The 19,512-nt window shown below is 36.6% G+C and overlaps 2 protein-coding genes across 4 annotated transcripts; both read left to right on the forward strand.

Moving 5' to 3' along the window:
* Nucleotides 1–13: 13 nt before the first annotated feature.
* On the forward strand, nt 14–2,788 carry LOC149734430 (aspartate beta-hydroxylase domain-containing protein 2-like). The gene is made up of 3 exons (XM_089881068.1): nt 14–496; nt 1,692–1,860; nt 2,422–2,788. Exons 1-3 carry the CDS (start codon nt 14–16, stop codon nt 2,667–2,669), a joined length of 900 nt encoding a protein of 299 aa, XP_089737194.1. The 3' UTR covers nt 2,670–2,788.
* A 315-nt stretch (nt 2,789–3,103) lies between these two features.
* Nucleotides 3,104–18,796, forward strand: LOC149734431 (uncharacterized). 3 transcript variants are annotated; one of them, XM_089881054.1, is made up of 20 exons: nt 3,104–3,239; nt 3,792–3,964; nt 4,346–4,524; nt 4,753–4,941; nt 6,246–6,339; nt 7,135–7,320; nt 7,952–8,077; nt 8,575–8,676; nt 8,955–9,073; nt 9,881–9,998; nt 10,250–10,441; nt 10,820–11,027; nt 11,284–11,413; nt 12,014–12,070; nt 13,530–13,716; nt 14,104–14,253; nt 14,761–14,862; nt 15,516–15,649; nt 16,062–16,173; nt 18,003–18,796. In XM_089881054.1, the coding sequence occupies exons 2-20, from the start codon at nt 3,827–3,829 to the stop codon at nt 18,153–18,155; spliced, it is 2,676 nt and encodes an 891-aa protein (XP_089737180.1). In that variant the 5' UTR covers nt 3,104–3,239; nt 3,792–3,826; the 3' UTR covers nt 18,156–18,796. The 3 variants fall into 3 exon arrangements, with proteins under 3 accessions (XP_089737180.1, XP_089737181.1, XP_089737179.1); XM_089881055.1 differs by lacking the exon at nt 12,014–12,070; XM_089881053.1 differs by lacking the exon at nt 18,003–18,796 and having other exon boundaries at nt 16,062–16,988.
* Nucleotides 18,797–19,512: the final 716 nt, after the last annotated feature.

The raw sequence follows: 19,512 nt of genomic DNA on the forward strand, positions 1-19,512 counted from the left end.
TTAGTTGAAACTTATGGTGTGGTATTTATATTACACTGTGGAAACTTGGATTGGTGGATTCTGGCTTCGTGTTTTTGGCTGTTTGTTGCTTTTCCTGTTTATTAAACTGAGTCAATTTAAAAACAACAACTATAAGAGATGTGGGAGTACAAACTGTCTGTGCTGCAGAAGCTCTAACTTAGTTCGAGAAAAATTTAAAGCGGAAATCAAAAATTGTTCTGAAATACCAAATAGTTTTATCAAATGGGTAAACGAAGACTATATCTTGCCATTACAAAATGGGCAACACCCTACTGTATTCTACTTGCCTGGGGTTCAAACCCAGCCCCTTATAGACTCTTTGCATTATGAAGATGATATGCAGATATTAAAGGATAATTACAATGTAATAAAGGGGGAATATGAGACTCTTGTTGGGAATTTAAGCTGCTGGAACACTAACAGCACACCACAAGGAGAATGGAGCTTGTTTTACCTTGTCAATCAAGGGAAAGAGGTAAGAGACATGTGCAATACCTGGGGTTGGGGTAAAATTAGGTTAGAAAAACATATTGAATGAATGAATGAATGTAACTTACTTTATCCTCGCGTGGCCGGAAAACGACAGTCGTTATAACACGGGTTTAACACCTCGTGCCAGCTTATGAGTTACCATGTATGTTACTTTGTGGGTGATTTTTTTATATATTGCTGTTAATTTGGACAACCCATTAGTGACCACTGGGTTGGAGCAATTGCCGTTAAGTGTCTTGCCCAAGGACACATACGCCCACAATGGTAGCAGCGACGAGCCTTGAACCCATTACCTCTGCGCTACAGGCAGGCGCGCTAACCACTACGCCACGGCGCCAGTCTGTGAGGTTGTTTGTGAAATTTGCTGTATACTCTATTCTATATGAATAAAATGTATTTAGCCCCTTCAGTCACGATGATGAAGAAAGAAAAAGTTAACAAAACGAAAAGTCGGGTAGTAACATTAAAATAACAGTTGTTAAAAAATGCTTTTTGATAAACAAGATCGTGGAAGCTACTATGTCTGTTGTTATAAGGTTGTAGACTATTAGGAAATGTAAGAATTTTCTGTGACTGAGAATATTTATATTTTCGGGTGTAAAAACTACATTAAAATATATATACAGCAACAAGACAAAACAGTGTATAAAGCTAAGTATAGTTGGGTTAGAAAATGGATGATTTCCATTGTGCTACTATTAAAGTAAAAAGATACATTAACAACTAAATGACAACATGATGAATAAATGTAACTTACTTTATCCTCGCGTGGCCAGAAAACGACAGTCATTATCACACTGACACCTCGTGCCAGCTTACGAGTTACCATGTTTGTTACTTTGTGAGTGATTATTTTTTCATTTATGGCTGATAATTTGGACAACCCATTAGTGACCACTGGGTTGGAGCAATTGCCGTTAAGTGTCTTTTCTAAGGACACATACGCCCACAATGGTAGCAACGTCGAGCCTTGAACCCATTACCTATTGGTTACAGGCAAGCGCGCCAACCACTATGCCACGGCGCTGGATAAATATTATAGTGCCGAGCGGTGTAATAAACGTAGGTAATGTAAGCATAAGATTAAGGTGGCTAAAAATGATTATCTAATTTAATTGTTTTTGCCATGCAATTTTATTTAAAGTATAATTTAATAAACTTGTCTCAAATTATTACAGATAGCATTCAACTGTGAACGGTGTCCAGTGACTACAAGTGTCCTTCGTAGTATGGGATCTATCATGGATGGATGTGGGTTCTGCAATGCTTGTTTTTCTATTGTTAAACCTGGAACTTTGATCACAGAACACTGTGGGCCCTGCAATGTGAGGACAAGATGTCACTTAGGTAGGTTTTAATATTAATGCATCTTATGCTCACCGTCAAGTTATAACATGGGCGTCTTCTTATACACCAGACACACATGGTGTATTCATACACCTCATGCTCACTGTCGAGTTATAACATGGGTGTCTTCTTATACACCAGATACACATGGTGTATTCATACACCTCATGCTCACTGTCGAGTTATAACATGGGTTTCTTCTTACACACCAGACACACATGGTGTATTCATACACCTCATGCTCACTGTCGAGTTATACCATGGGTATTTAATAAACCAGACACACATGGTGTATTTATGCACCTCATGCTCACTGTCGAGTTATACCATGGGTATTTAATAAACCAGACACATATTGGAATCGTACACATTATGCTCACTGATGTGTTTCACCTAAGTACCTTATCTACTATGTACTGGCTTTATAAATCGCATTTCTGTTCATAAATTAAACAGTTTTTTACCATATGGGTAACAGCCTGTTACTAACAGGGAAGAGAACATTGATAGCAAGATAGTAGGCTACCATGCCCACAGTTTAAATCATTTCCTCAATTACAGGACTAAACGTACCAGAAGGGTTTGAACTAATTCTCAATGGTGACAGTTATCTTTGGTCAGAGGGGGAATGCCTCGTATTTGATGATTCATTTCCACACTCTGTGATTTCCAGTAACCAGAGGGTTCACGGTTCAAATACCGGTGTGACCATTTCAGACTATCGTGCAGTTTTTATGGTGGATTTTTGGCATCATAATCTTTCAAGTTCTGAAATCTCTTTAATAAAGAAACTGTTTCCACCACAGTAATTGCTGTATTTTTATTCAATTGAATTGTTTTTTAGTGATCTTTTATAGTGCAATGCAATAAAATCTGTTTTAAATTTCACTAAATCATTGTGTCCAAATAAAAGCTATTTTGCTTGTAATTTCATTCAGAGTATTTAAATACAGTTGTTTTTGTACATGTTTGCTTTTTGTGCGCAAAAGTACCTACATTTGGGCCTTTGTAGGCCGGATTTCGTATAAAAACGTATAAAACTGGTTACGTACATACTGGTGTATACTAATTGTCCCCTACGTTTAATAAATTTATTAAAAGCGCGCCCCTAATGGCAGCAATTTTAATATGGTGTCCTTAGATACGAGACGCTATAATCGCGACAGAAGATGTTTTGATATTCAAGAATTTAGCGAAGGTTTAATAATCTAGAATTCGCTGTTTAAAGATGTAGTAAAGGCGTGTTTAAAACGTTTACACTGTTGCAATCTTTAGTACAGAAGAAAGACAGTTCCTATGAAACTAATAACATTCATTATCTTTTTTTGTTAAGTTAGCACAATTAATTTTTTTAAAGAAATTTAGAAAACAAACAAAAGGTATAAGATAAACCTAAGGGTCAATCAAATTGTTACTGTTCATTGTCAGATTTCGGAATACGGCGTTTTGTAACTGCAATATACGTTTTGTCATGAGTTAGTATAAATATAAAAATACCACAGCCTAAACCGTTATATTCATATAGCTATAACTTAGTATATATATATATTTATATGTGTGTGAAATCTATGATATATATATTTGGTATGTAATCTTCTATGGGGTAATTTATTTATATTCACTATCTTGGTGCTAGTGAAGAATCTCCCTCCCTCACCTTATTTGCTAACCACTAACCCTTAGGTTAGGGGGTTAGGTGTTGATGCTTAGGGGGTTAGTGGTTATAGGGGTTAGTAGTTAGTGGTTATAGGGGTTAGTAGTTAGTGGTTATAGGGGTTAGTAGTTAGTGGTTATAGGGGTTAGTGGTTAGCAAACAAGGTGGGGGGAAGACTCTTCACTAGCACCTGAATCCTCACATACATATGATTTTATAATGTATTTGTTTATTTAAACACTATATTGTTATAATTCTTTACATTTTAAATTCTAAGGTGAACAATTCCAATGGTTATAAAGTAGCCTTACCATGGATCCTCGTAATAATAACTCTGGAGATGGAGATTCCTTAGTTAGCGGAAGATTTGAGGAAAAAGCTCAGCTACAAAGTTTGAACCAAAGGTTTTCGAATTATGTTCTTGCTGTAAGGACAAGAAGAGAACAAGAGGTGATTTTATACACAAATAACTTTTTTTTTAAATATACAGTGGGTGGCATTAAAGCAGTGTAATTAATGCAATTATTGCGTTTTATAGTTTGGCAAACTTAAACTGTCGCCGAATAGTGTGCGACATTAATATATTACAATAAAGAAAGGTGTCATTACACATATAAACATATAAAAAATATAAACACATTACAAATATAAACACATTCTAATAACCTTTATTAATATAATCGACTATTTAAGTATTGTATTGATACTAATTGTTCAGCAGTACAAATGTGATTTAACTGTTTTTTGGAACCACTAAATAAACAGATCAAACTGTTAAACAGCATCTGCAGTTCAACAGCTGAATGGCGATTAATTAAATACGCCTTACAGGAGAAAGCTAACCATGGGGATGAAAGCCGATGGTCCGAACACCTGGACCAAGTGCGTGCGTTATACGAACAGCAGATGAATGATTTGAGGTCTGAGTTGGAAGAAAGGAATCGTAGAATGAATGAAATGGAAGCTTCCAGAACTAAATACGAAACGGCGTCAAGTGATTTTGAGAGAAGGTAGAAATATATTTAACATAATCTTTTTTTATCTATCGGAAACTACTACTAGCAAAAATCATGTAGTTTAAAGATTTCTAGCATTTTATTTTTGTGAGTTGTTCTATAGCAATTTTAAAATTTTAGAAACTGGACAAGTTGAATTAAAAAAATCCATTAATACATAAAATATTGTATATTTAAATATATAATATAATAATCCAAAAAAATATGAAATAAAATTTTCAGGATTCTGTCATTGAATGAAACAGTTTTAAACCAGAATGATGAAATCACGAAACTTCAAGCCAACTTATCAAACAAAGAATTTGAGTTACAGCAAGTGCAGCTTCAACTTACTGGGCCAAGGACGGAGCTGGAAACTTACAAAGCTGAAAAATCGGATCTGAGTAAAAGATTGGCAGAATCTGAAAGAAGGTATTTGCTCTCTTGTTGTTAATTTTTGTTGGATTTCTATGTTATAAAAAATGGTTGGTAACAGTTTAAAACTATTAAATTTTCCAAAGTATCAAAAACCTTAACAATCACCAACAAAGTTAAATACTTGGTATCTCGTAAGCGGGCACGAGGTGTATGTAACAGAACACCCGTGTTATAACGGCTGTCGTTACCCCGCCATGCGAGAATAAATAGGTTACATACATGGTAACTCAGAAGCTGGCATGATGTGTATGAAACAGAACATCCGTGTTATAATGACTGTTTTTTCCCCAGTACACAAGGATAAATAAATTACATTAATGTATTTAATATCACCAGATTATGACGACTATTTAAATAATACCAGTAACATGTGTTATAGCAGGATCTAAATTTTGAAAATAAACAAGTTATATATGTGGTAACTTGTAAGCTGGTACAAGGTGTATGAAACAGAACACCCGTGTTATAACGACTGTCGTTGTCCTGCCATGCGAGGATAAATAAGTTACATATGTGGTAACTTGTAAGCTGGTACAAGGTGTATGAAACAGAACACCCGTGTTATAACGACTGTCGTTGTCCTGCCATGCGAGGATAAATAAGTTACATACGTGATAAATGTAAGCGGGCATGAGGTTTATGAAACAGAACACCCGTGTTATAACGGCTGTCGTTGCCCCGCCATGCGAGGATAAATAAGTTACATATGTGGTAACTCGTAGTCGGGTACGCGGTGTATGAAACATATAACTGGTGTTATAACGACTGTCGTTGCCCACCATGAGAGAATAAACAAGTTTCATTCATTACCTTCCTTATTTTGGTATATCATGGTAGTGTGTGATTAAAAAACAGAATATTGTTTATAAAACAGAAGTTAATGATGCATGTTTTGTACACATCATATAGTAAGTAATGAATAAAATTTAGCTTACTTTATCTTCGCGTGGCCGGAAAACGACAGTCGGTATCACACGGGTTTAACACCTCGTGCCAGCTTAAGAGTTACAAAGTATGTTACTTTGTGGGTGATTATTATTTTGGGGGGATTTTTTTCATTTTTTTATGTATGGCTGAGCAATTGTCGCTAAGTGTCTTGCCCAAGACACATACGCCCACAATGGTAGCAGCGTCGAGCCTTGATCTTATTACCTCTGGGTTACAGGCAGGCGCGCTAACCACTTTGCCACGGCGCCGGACTAATATAATTGCATTATCCTTTCTGGCCTACCACCATATTAGTGCATATGGTGTCTTTCCTAAACATTCTTTACGACATAACAATGCTAAACAATCAGGTTTATGATGGAAGAGAAAGCAAAGTTGGATATCCAGAATGAGTTGACGAACCTACATACAAGATGTTCGCATGAGTTGCTGGTTTATCAACAGGTGGGTTGCATTATGTAAAAGCTATGGAACTACAAGTTCAAATTTATTTTTTTCACAAACTGTGACATTTGTCACAAACTTTGCGTTTCTGCCATATTTAATTCCCAAAACAAATAAATTTTAGTAAGTTTTTTTTATTGGTTTTTATAAAACATCTCTTTAGGCATTTTTTTTTATGGACGTTCTGGCATCTTATACAGCAGTTGAGTGTCATTCACCATGATGTAATTGTATAGAATATTGAAGTGTCTTTAGAAAACAAGTGGAATATACCTGTCAGCAACAGTTTTAATATTCCACAACCGGTGCCATAGTGGTTAGCACGCCTGCCTGTAACCCAGAGGTAACGGGTTCAAGGCTCGTGACTGCTACCATTGTGGCTTGTGGGCGTATGTGTCTTTAGGCAAGAAACTTAAAGACAATTGCTCCAAACAAGTGGTCACTAATGGGTTGTCCAAATTATCATCCATACATAAAAAAATAATCACCCACTAAGTAACATACATAGTGAACTCGTAAGCTAGCACGAGGTGTTAAACCCGTGTTATAACAACTGTCGTTTTCCAGCCACGTGAGGATAAAGTAAGTTCCATTCATTCATTTATTTACAATTATGTGTGTAATTATGTTTTATTTAGGTAAGAAAACAGAGTTCCTTATTGTGCCTCTTATATTAAAGTAAAACAATTGAACATTTTTTTTAAACAGTCTTGTGGCTTGACACATTATATATATGTATTTCGAACACAATAACATTTAACAATTATGTTTAAACATTTAATCTTTCCAACACAGGAGATCAACAACTTAAACGACCGATTGGAAAGATCCCGACAACTCACGTTGGAGTTGGAGGAGACGGCTCGTAGGTCCGGAAGGAAAGATGGGGAGGTTAGTGAGATGATGAGGAAAGCTAGAGAAGCTAGTGAGATGGAACTGAGGAGGTACATGCAAGAAGCAGAGGCTAAACATGAACTGAGTGTAAGTGGGGGCTTGTGTGGATTGTGGTATGGGTCTCACATGCAATATTCTTTGGCTCTGCTTGTTTGTATAGACACCTAACAGCAGGGTAAAATCTGGGGTGACATTGTTAAAATACAGTTACACTCATAGTTTTCAAATATAGGGAACCTCATTGATTAATGTGGTGAATGCAATATTCTTTGGCTCTGCTTGTTTGTATAGACACCTAACAGCAGGGTAAAATCTGGGGTGACATTGTTAAAATACAGTTACACTCATAGTTTTCAAATATAGGGAACCTCATTGATTAATGTGTTGAATGCAATATACTTTGGCTCTGCTTGTTTGTATAGAAACATCCAACAGCAGGGTAAAATCTGGGGTGAGATTGTTAAACTACAGTTACACTCATAGTTGTCAAACCTTATTGTCCTTAAATCTGTGAAATCCAAACATTAAAGCCATTAAACATAGAACAAAGGAGTATATAGGTGGCTGTACACAGTATTCGCTTGCGAAGTCGTATGCAAGCCAATAAAAGAGTTCCGTATGCGGCAGCGAAATCCAGTCAAAACGGACGAATTCCGGATACTGTGTACAGCCACTTTAAAACAGAAGCCATGTTGTAATGATGTACTTGCATCCTCAGATCTCTGAGATCAAGATGCACATGGATGCAGATGCGAGGAACATGGATGCTTTGGTGGAGGAGAACGGAAGATTAAGATCAGATTTCAACAACGTCTCAACAGAGCTGGAAGGGATGAGATCTAAGGTAAACATAGGGGTTATACAACATGGGGGTCACGGGGTTCCCGACCCTTCTTTAAAATATTATTTTTTTTTTTTATTATTTTTTTTCTTAGAATTAGAACCCCTCCTTTTAAAAAATGGTAAAGAAGTCATAATATTGTAGTTTAAAACCAATCTCACACGTTTCTACTGTGTTCGTTATTATTTATGCCAGTCAATGTATGTTTTTATCGAACACGTTTTGTTTTATATGCGTCCATTTTGTAAGCAAAAACTTGCGGCCCCCCCTTTTTAAATTACCGGATCCGCCTGTGGTGAGAACATGGGGGGGTAGGGATAAACATAAGGCTGGGCATGTGTATGTTTTGTCTTTGCATGAATAAAGAAATGTATGAGTGTAGAATTTCCAAAATTTGACGACTAATGTGAGTGCTGCATTTGCACCTCGTACAAGCTGGTCTATTTATGATAAATATAAGTCTGTTGGATTGTACAGTTACCAACTACCATTTCTTTCAGTTGGACGCTGCAAATTCATCGATAAAAGTCGCTCAAAACAACTTAGAATCGGAGAGAAAACGTTTTGAGTCCCAACTGCATACTTTGAACAGGAAGTTGCAGGTGGGAGGTCATGTCAGTTTCAAAGTCTGCAGTATTAATACGGAGTTCTTTGGATTATAATTGTTTGCTATATTTTGTAGCTTAAGGGTTTGAACTTTTTTTTCCACTAAAAAATCTAACCCTTTTTGTTTAGTATAACTCGTAAACGAGCACGAGGTGTATAAAAACAGAACACCCGTGTTATAAAAACTGTTGTTGCCCCGCCATACAAGGATAAATAGTTTTTGTGTATTTAGCTTTTTGTGGGTCAAGTTTGTAATTGAATTTATTTGAACCAGGAAACTCAAGACATGCTGCTCATTAAAATAAAGGAGCTTACAGCATCAGAGGAATCGAACATTCCCCTTAAAGCGGAGATCGATTTTCTCAGAAATCTTATTGAAGAGGAAGAGAAAAGGTAAATGTTGTTGAAACTGAGCACAAGGTGTATGAATACACCCATGTTATAACTGAACAGCAAGCATGAGGTGTATGAATACACCATGTGTGTCTGGTGTATAAGAAGACACTTATGTTATAACTCGACAGTGAGCATGAGGTGTATGAATACATCATGTGTGTCTGGTGTATAAGAAGACACCTATGTTATAACTCGACAGTGAACATGAGGTGTATGAATACACCATGTGTGTCTGGTGTATAAGAAGACACCTATGTTATAACTCGACAGTGAACATGAGGTGTATGAATACACCAACATGTGTGTCTGGTGTATAAGAATACACCCATGTTATAACTGAACAGTGAGCATGAGGTGTATGAATACACCATGTGTGTCCGGTGTATAAGAAGACACCCATGTTATAACTCGACAGTGAGCATGAGGTGTATGAATACATCATGTGTGTCTGGTGTATAAGAAGACACCTATGTTATAACTCGACAGTGAACATGAGGTGTATGAATACACCATGTGTGTCTGGTGTATAAGAAGACAGGCATGTTTAACTCGACAGTGAGCATGAGGTGTATGAATACACCATGTGTGTCTGGTGTATAAGAAGACACCCATGTTACAACTGGACAGTGAGCATGAGGTGTATGAATACACCATGTGTGTCCGGTGTATAAGAAGACACCCATGTTATAACTCGACAGTGAGCATGAGGTGTATGAATACACCATGTGTGTCTGGTGTATAAGAAGACACCCATGTTATAACTGAACAATAAGCATGAGGTTTACCTACCAACTCTCCTTCTAGGCTTGGTTTGGAGAACAATGCTTATTCTGCTTTAAAAAGTGGATACGGCAACGCTGGAGCCAATGACCAACCTGGAAACATAAGCACTTTCTTCTCAGTTGATCAGAACAAGAACCAGGTATTCTTGCTTAATATTTTAAAGCTTTTAAACCTGTCTTGTCAATAGGCTGGAAGAAAATATGAGCATTTATTTTGAAAAGCCCAAACATCTATATTTTCATTTTTTTTCGTTTTAAAATTATAAACTTGAAGTTTAAATTTGATTACATTTGTGTCATACATATTGGCTGTTATGTTTTATGATTTTTTGGGATTTTTGTGATTTTCTGACATTGGCTGTTATGTTTTATGATTTTTTACTTTTATAAGATATCTATGAATCGACCTGGTTCCGCCTCACTGCACGGAGGGAAAATGCAATCGATGGCATCATCAAGTTACCCCCGACGACCATCTTCGGTTCCCATAGCAACAAGAGGGTTTATCAGGGGAAGTCCCGGGTCTAAGGGGTCTGAGTTGTTCAAAGCCCCATTGGCTGATTCAATGTTTAATAACTACAAGGTATGAGTTGTCCAAATTATCAGCTACACATAAAAAAATAATGCCAAAAAATAATCACCCATCAAATAACATGCATGGCAACTCGTAAGCGAGCATGAGCTGTATGAAACAAAATACCCGTGTTATAACGACTGTCGTTTTCCGGCTACGCGAGCATAAACAAGAAAGGAGTTAGGGGGCGTGAGATTACTATACAAATTAGTTAGTTGTATACTTTACTGTTGTATAAGCATCAGTACCCGGGGTGTTTGCGTAATATGCTAACTCAGGCCTAAATTTAATCTACTTGGGCAGACCACATTATATTACCTCACCCATATAGAATAAAACACCTTCAACTTAGTTACATTCATATGTAACATTGATTCTTATCAAAAGGAGAACCGGAACTGTTCCCCAGCGAGCTACACCAGTTCTCTTCTTGATATAAAGAGTGAGAATGGGGAGGATGAAGAGAATGAAAGAGAAAAAGCACGAGGAGGAATGGAGCAACTCCCACCCCGGCCCGGGAATCCAATCCCACCAAAAAAGTTGCCACGACGACCGGCCAGTGCTGCCAACGCAAGATATATTTCAGCTGATGCAGGTACAGTGTTGCCAGTTTAAATTTTGTGTGAAACGATTTATCGGTAAAGTGTATGTTGAATTTAAATTGGCAACACCTGTTGTATACAATGTATTGTAGGGTGGGGGAAGATGGGACACCTTTTCTTTCTATTTTCTCGTCCCATTTGGTAGTTAACAAAGAACGTTCAAAGAATTAGAAAACCGTATCCCCATGACTCCCAAGAACGGTTGTTAATTATTTAAATGAACTAACAATCATCATTATGACATCACAGGTCAAGGAAAGGATTATTTTGATTCAATGTTTCAAGATGTAAAGAAAGGAATATTTATGAACGGACATGATACTGGGGAACCATCACGTGTTACATCTACATATCATGATATGGTGAACTCAACTGCAAGGTAAGATGGGGAGGCTATGTGTAGGCACCGAACCTGGGGTGGCAGGGTGGGTAGGTTAACTCCTATTCTATATGAGTAAGGTCTTATGGCAAGGTTTGTAAGGAGACCAGAGGTCTATTACTTCAAAAGTGCTAAAATTTAGACCACACTGAGGCAGTTTATAGACACTCAATAATATAGATTCTGTTCTATGAGGGTGAGGTCTTTAGTGAGGCACACCTGAGACCTGGGATGTAGGTCTATTACCCCAACACCCAGGGTGCTACCATCTAGACCCCACTGAGGCAGTTTATAGACACCCAGTAATAGAGATTCTGTTCTATAAGAGTGAGGTCTTCAGTGAGGCACACCTGAGACCTGGGATGTAGATCTATTACCCCAACACCCAGGGTGCTACCATCTAGACCCCACTGAGGCAGTTTATAGACACCTAATAATAGAGATTCTGTTCTATAAGAGTGAGGTCTTCAGTGAGGCACACCTGAGACCTGGGATGTAGGTCTATTACCCCAACACCCAGGTGTAAAAATCCAAAAAGGTATCTAACCTATAGTTTAACTTATATAATGACATCATAATAGCACCTATGATGTCTTACAGCCATGATGTAAGACCAAGTAAGAATGGATTACTTTGGTATTCTGGATCGACTGCAAGGTTATTGCATGGGTTTTTTATAGATGGGTTGTAGTGGTGTTGTTCTATCTACTATCTTATTGAGTTTTCACACTTAATTTAGACACCTGGTTTTCCTAAATAATTTACGTCGTATCTTTTTTTTTGTAATTAAGATTTTGATCTTTACTTTTAATTTAGATACATCTTGTTTTCCTATATGGTTTTTAAGATATTTTTCTCCTTCTAATTAAGGAATTGCAACTTTATTTTGTAATTCAGATACAATTTATTTTCCCTGGCAGTTTTCTGTTCAATTACTAAGCCTATGATATTGTTTTAGGCGGAATTTATCCAACACAATACTATTAGAAGTTTATCAAACAAAAACCTTTAGTTGGACTTAGTTTTTGTCCGTTACACTTTTTGGAGCACTTAATCCTTACCAGCTTTGTAATTAAAGTTTGGTAATATTTGGTATTTATGGTGGTGTATGTATAACCCCTCATCCTAAGCTTATATTTATATAATTTATAATTATAATATAGTAGGGGGGGAGAAGATGGGACACCTTTCAAAGATAATATCCAAATATCCTGATCGAGTTTTAAACATTTAACAACGGTCTATGGGAGCTGTGAGGATACGGTTTTATAATTATTTGAATGTTCTTTGTTTACTACCAAATGGGACGAGAAAATAGAATGAAAAGGTTTCCTATCTCCCCCCACCTTATTATATAATATAATTTGCTGTTTTGGTTTGTTTGTGCCTTTTAGTTTTGGCAAAACTTAAGTAAAACTTTTCACTTAAGTGTGATTGAAATTGAGGTAATTTCCTTGTGTGGTAGTGCACTTGCTTTGAGCATTTTAATTTGTTTGCACTTTCTTTGTCTTTTTTACAATACTGATATTTCATATTTTTTCATTTTTTAATATTCACTGCACAGACACTTGTTATTTTGTCACTCTATATTGGATAATCTTACCTTGTATGCAATTTGGTGTTGTTACCAAGCTTAACAATATGTTTCTAAATTGACTTCCTTCCACACGAGCCAATCAATACCACCAGTGCAAAAAAAACTATGCATATTACACTTAATTAAACCAAATTCTCCGTCTGTGTCAAGTCTAATCTAAAAATAGTTTTTGATCATATACTTTATATCTTTCCTAAAATTCCTGTCAAGAGTTTTCAATCATTTTTGCAGTTTTTCTTCTATTTTTAAATCGAGTCTAATGTAAAGACTGAAATTAAATCACATCTCATTATATTGTTAAAACCGCTTACAACTATAAAAAGGTTTTAATCATATTTTGCAGTTTCTTTTTGACAATATTCATTACCATTCAAATATCAAGTCTAATGCGCACAACACTCTTATATCCAACAGTGCAACAAGCTATTTCCGTATATAGCTAAACATACGCAGTATTTCTACAGTCACTAAGTTATGTCACCACAGAACTGTGTCTAATTTTCTCTTTTTTTTACACAGTGCAACAGGTAGTATGAAGTTGGTTCAAGTTGATGAAAACGGAGACTTCGTTCGTGTGCATAATACTTCTGCTACAAAGGAGGAAGAGATTGGTGGATTTCTGTTGCAACAGAACGTAGCTGGTCACCCTGTTGCTGTGTTTCGTTTCCCACCGAGGACAAGGTTACAACCTGGTCACAGTGCAACAGTGAGTATTGTGATGTCATAGCGCACTGAGGCGATGGGTTCAAGGCTCGTAGCTGTCCTTGGGCAAGACACTTAACGGCAATTGCTCCAACCCAGTGGTCACTAATAGTTGGCCAAATTATCAGCCATACATAAAAATGAAAAAACCCCCACCAAAAATTAATCACCCACAAAGTAACATACTTCGTAACTCTTGAGCTGGCACGAGGTGTATAAAACACAACCCCGTGTTATAACGACTGTTGTTTTCCCGCCATGCAAGGATGAATAAGTTACATACAGGGTAACTCGTAAGCAGGCACGAGGTGTATAAAACACAACACCTGCGTTATAACGACTGTTGTTTTCCTGCAATGCGAGGATTAAGTTATTTACTTTCATCTTACAGGTATGGAGCAACAACTCCTTAAATGGAGCCCATGATCCACCAACTCATTACTTATGGAAACAACTTGATAAATGGGGAACAGGTCCTGAATGTACAACCATATTATGCAGACCTAATGGTCAAGCTATTGCTTGGATGACGTCAGCTCCTGTAAGTATTTAATACTTGGACTTAAAGTTGAAACAAAAGTCGGGACTTAATTTTGGCAATATGTCACTTTGGGTACACTAAAAAGCAGTTTGGTTGTTAGGGTAATAACCCAAATCTAGCTAAGTCCTAGGTTCTCAAAGTCCCCACTTATATTATATATATAAAATCGTTTGGATGTTTTTGGAAGATACCAGAAACATGCGAAGTGTATAGCAAATTCAAATACATACTACTATATAAGAATTCTCCTGTATGATGGTAGTATACGCAGTATACAGTAAAACAGCAAAACAACTATATGTTATAACTTGAAAGTGAGCATGAGGTGTATGAATGCACCATGTGTGTCTGGTGTATAAGAAGACACCCATGTTATAACTTGACCGTGAGCATGAGTTGTATGAAACGGAACATCCGTGTTATGATGACTGTCGTTTCCCCGCCATGCGATGATTAAGCAAGTTACCTCTATACACAATATAATACATTTCCACTAACCACCCTCAGAGAATCTCCCGTGTATCACGTGCATACCAACACCAGCCTGATGTTCGTAAACAAACAAGAGAAGTTGAAAGATTGGTCTCAAATCTACAACTAAGGGAACAGGTGGGTATTGTAGTGTAAAGAACATGGATGCTTATCTTAAGGGAAGTGACCAGCTTTGACTAATGGTGTGGTATAGGTTGTAGCATCTAAAGTGTTGGGGTAACAGGGTATTGTAGTGTGTGTTGTGTCTGTAGTGTGTGAAAGGTTGTGTTTAAGGTAGACCTACCTTTGGGAAGCAACAGGCTTTGCGAGTTGCCTATTTTTAGGGAAGCGACCGGCTTTGGCTAAATCATGCAGTAGCACTCTAGGCATTGGGTAGTGTAAAGAACATTGATGCCTACGTTTGAGAAAGCTACAGGTTTCAACGTATGGTGGGGTATAGGTTGTAGCACCCTGGGTGTCGGGGTAACGGGCAACTATGGCCAAAATCTTCTATAGCCTTCCACGCTGCAGAACTTTACTTTTCTCCAAATGAATAAACAGTTCCTGGTTAAAAAAGAACATAATACTTTGCGTCTAAAAATTAAAAAGTGGCAACCATAAGGAAGTTACTCAAGTATCCAAAGCTTATCCACATTGTAATAGTATCAAGCAGAGTTCTGTATAAACATGAGTTATTTCATGTCGCCCATAGAAATCACATAGTACACATAATAACTCATGCTTTTATATACGGACTCTGGTATCAAGGCATAAAACTTCCTTATCTTCAGAACACTGATAAGACAGAGGACAAGGAAGAGGATTACGGCAGCATAGCTCTCCCTATACCATCTACATACACCACATCACCTGTGTTGTATACAACCAACCCACCCACTCAACATCCGGTGCCTGTGATTAAAAGGTGAGTTCCTATATAAGGTTTAAATATTGTGTTCTATATGGCTCAGGTCATGGCCTGGGATTTAGGCCAGATTTGGCCCATTACCCCAACATTGTATATGCACATTCCATTCTTTATGGGTGAGGTTCTACAGTGAGGCATGCCATGGAACCTGGGATTTAGGCCAGATTTGGCTTACCCTATAAAGTAAACCCCAACACCCAGTGTACAACCAATTAGTGACCAGTGAGTTGAAGTAATCTCTGTTAGGTATCTTGTACAAGGACAAATAGCTATTTGGATCACGGTTAGGTGCAAACATCAAGCCACGCCTTACCCATTTACAATAATGCAGACATCACATACGCTCTGTCATAATACAGATTAAATTAAGGACTTTCTTCTCTTGTATTCTAAAATATTTTTGTTCCAGGGAGAAATCTGCCCCAGCCTCTTTACAACGGGGCTTGTTACCCACTCGGACCGGGAGTGCTCCCCTTTGTAAATACACAGCCCCCCCATCACCCCTCCACCACCAATCTCAAGTGAGTCGCTCTACAATCGCTCAGACACCCCAACCTATACCCCTAAGCCCCCCAATTACCCCTCAAACAGAAACAGTACCACAAAGCCCAAGAAATAACCCTCAAAACACCCCTACACTACAAAGCCCACGAAATCACTCACAAAACACCCCACAAACATATCTCAAACCCGCCATGAAACATTCCCACACACAGTTCTCGAACCCAGGCCCCCAATCAGTATTCCCGGGTTCCACACGCCTTCAACTCCCTGGGACATTCCTTCCCCCACATGAACAACACAGGAGGGGTCTCTCCACTCTCCAATCAAACCATAACCCATCCTTTCTACCCCCAATGCCCCGCACTTACCCCCCTGTAACACCGCTCTACACAAAACGGGGAGAGAAATGTGACATAATCATTTCACGATAATTTCATTTTCACAAAAATTAATTTTATCTTTACAAAAATTAATTTCATTTTCACGAAAATTAATTTACTTTCACATGATTTCATTTTATTTTTACGGCGATTTAGTTTCGTTATCCCAATACTTTAATTTCATTTTTGCGATGATTGAAATTCTTTTCATGATGATTTAACTGAATGTCACATTGTGATTTAACCTTGATTTTACTAACAGGTTCCCTAACTAGTCAATCTGCCTTACTGTAAACTGTAGTTCAACCCTCTAAGCCAATTTGTTTGCTTGTAATTCTAGAAAAGATGTTTAGTGTTTAAACATTGTATTTTTGGAATGCATTTGTCAACTGCATTTCTAGTTCACCTACTGCGTTAAGATTTACTCAATATGATAAATTCATTTAAATGCATACATTAACATAACAAATACATTTGTTAAACTGTTAAATTACTAAAAATATTTTCAGCATACCGCATGCTTTAATACTGACCTAGAACAATGACTGGAATACTAAGCTTTACGCTTTGTTTCAATCACTGAATAATTTGTTTACTGTTTAGTTTGCTTTTACTAACAATAGTGCCAAATGTAACAAGAGATTAGTGTTGTTGTAATGGCTTACAACCTGCATGTCTAGGTGTTTCAAAATTTAAACTAATTGTTGGGTTTCATTTTGAATCTTTTTTGTTTACATTTATTATATAAAATTGAACACATTTTTATAAAGAAATGAACACATTTTTATGAACACTTTTTATAACGTTTTTCTGATACTTTTATATTAAATGTTATTTTTGGTCTTGATAAAGATTATTTATATTTTATAACTTTAATTATATTTTCAAGGTTTTTTTGAAAAGATATTTGATTGTTTAGTCATGAATAGTGTAGTCTGCTTACAATAGTTGTAGTAAACGTAGAATAATCAAATCTAATTTTGATTTTATTATTTCACCCCTTCCTATGACATCATTATCACCATTCACCCCACAATCACCTTTATTGACAAACAATTCACAACTAATCCATACCGTAACAACTCATCTACATAAAAACATTATACCTAATAATTCATTATGTACACAACATATATATAACCGTCACCCAAAAACCTCCACTACCTACAAACCATACACCCAAATACTTGTTACTCACAACTTTCTAACACAAAACCTAAACGCAAATAAATGCTACCCACAATACACGTAATTTACGTAATACCTCTATTACTTAAAACATACACCTGCCCCAATACAAACATAATAAATATTTCCCCATTACAAAATATACACACAAATAACCGCCACCCACAAAACCCACTTAAAACCACACAAAAAAACACACCCCACCCACTTAAAAACACACACCCAATACATGTCACTCGCAAACCCCCTATACCCCGAAAACCCCAACCCCACACCAGACGAAGCCTTACCAGCAACGCCTGGCACAATCTGATGATGCCGACCTGATTCGCCTCACAACACAGAAGTCAGCACACTCAAAATATGGATTTGACTTCATGACTCATCCGCCTAAAGTGATAAACTATGATGGAACAGTAAGAGAGCGATAAGTTGAAAAACGATCTTCTAATCTGGACTTTTAAGCGATAAATTGTCACATTATTCTCTAATCCCGATCTTGTTATAGCGTTCTTCCCGTCTTTTTTAGATGCTGTATTCTACTTATAAAAAAGTAACGAAACCTTTTTAGACAATAACTTGGGATATTATCTTCTAATCTGGACTTTGTTACGCAGATGCTTTCATTTTTAGGATGTTGTACTACTTACAAAAAGTTTATGATGTTTTACACCACTTAAAAAAGGTTATAAAAAATATTTTTTTCATTTTGAAATCTGTTTTATGTTTGATTTTGTATTTTTTTTTTCTATGTCTTGGTTATATGTTTATATATGTTATAATAAATCACTTTAATGACTCTAAAAGTTACTAAATTCCTTCTGTACCGCTTGTTTCTTTTTATATTATCATATGTATAACAATTGTGTCATTGTTAATAGGTTTAAATTCATGTAACTACTTCTGTCTTCCTAAAATTAGGTATTTTTGATCAAGATTAAAAATTTTTATGTGTTAGTATAATTTTACTGTGTAGATCTAATTTTATTTTACATTTTGGTAGAATGAGAATTTTTAATTGTGTCTTATTTAAAATGAAATTAATACTGAGAATAAATTGATGAAAATAAAACCCTTGCATTTATTTGCAGATATCTGTTAGTTTGCGGGATACATAGAGCTTAGTTGGTTGTTTAGTATGCTTATTTGGTGATGTAGGATTGTAGGTTGTTTGGTGTGAGTTGCTAAAGCTATTGTAGTGTGTGAATAAACAGACATGACTTTTGGTTGGCATGGTCATTTATATCTTGTGGGTGGGACCTTGAGTTACTTATCCATGGTTGCTGCTCCCATGCCCACAGACGAGTTGCTGAAGCTATTACAGTGTGTGGATAAGCAGACATGACTTTGGTTGGTTTGCTCATTTATATTCTCGTGGGTGGTAACTTAAGTGAATTACTCCCAGTAGTAGTTTTACCCCCGTATGACGCGATTTAACATGCATTTAAATTAATAAACGTTTATTTTCACTGCTTAATTTTAAAACTCCCCGAAATAATTGCGACCCCCGATTTCTATTTTGTATAATATTTGAAAAATACATGGTAGCGGTAGAGAGCAAGTAATGACGTCATTATGGTCAACAAAGTGTTATGGCAACGGGATGCCTTAATTAAAATAACGGAAACAAAACTAAACAAATTAACACTTCGGTTTCGAAGGCAGGGCAAAGCCGTGTTTGGATAACATAGCACGCTATTAGTATACAGCGACTGTTGTATTGGGTGTATATAGTGGTGTTTATGTGTAATAGTTAATGCCTTTTTTAAAATTATAGACGAACGTTTT

The sequence above is a fragment of the Ciona robusta genome, chromosome 7 (assembly GCF_009617815.1).
Source record: "Ciona robusta chromosome 7, ASM961781v2".
Classification (NCBI taxonomy): domain Eukaryota; kingdom Metazoa; phylum Chordata; class Ascidiacea; order Phlebobranchia; family Cionidae; genus Ciona; species Ciona robusta.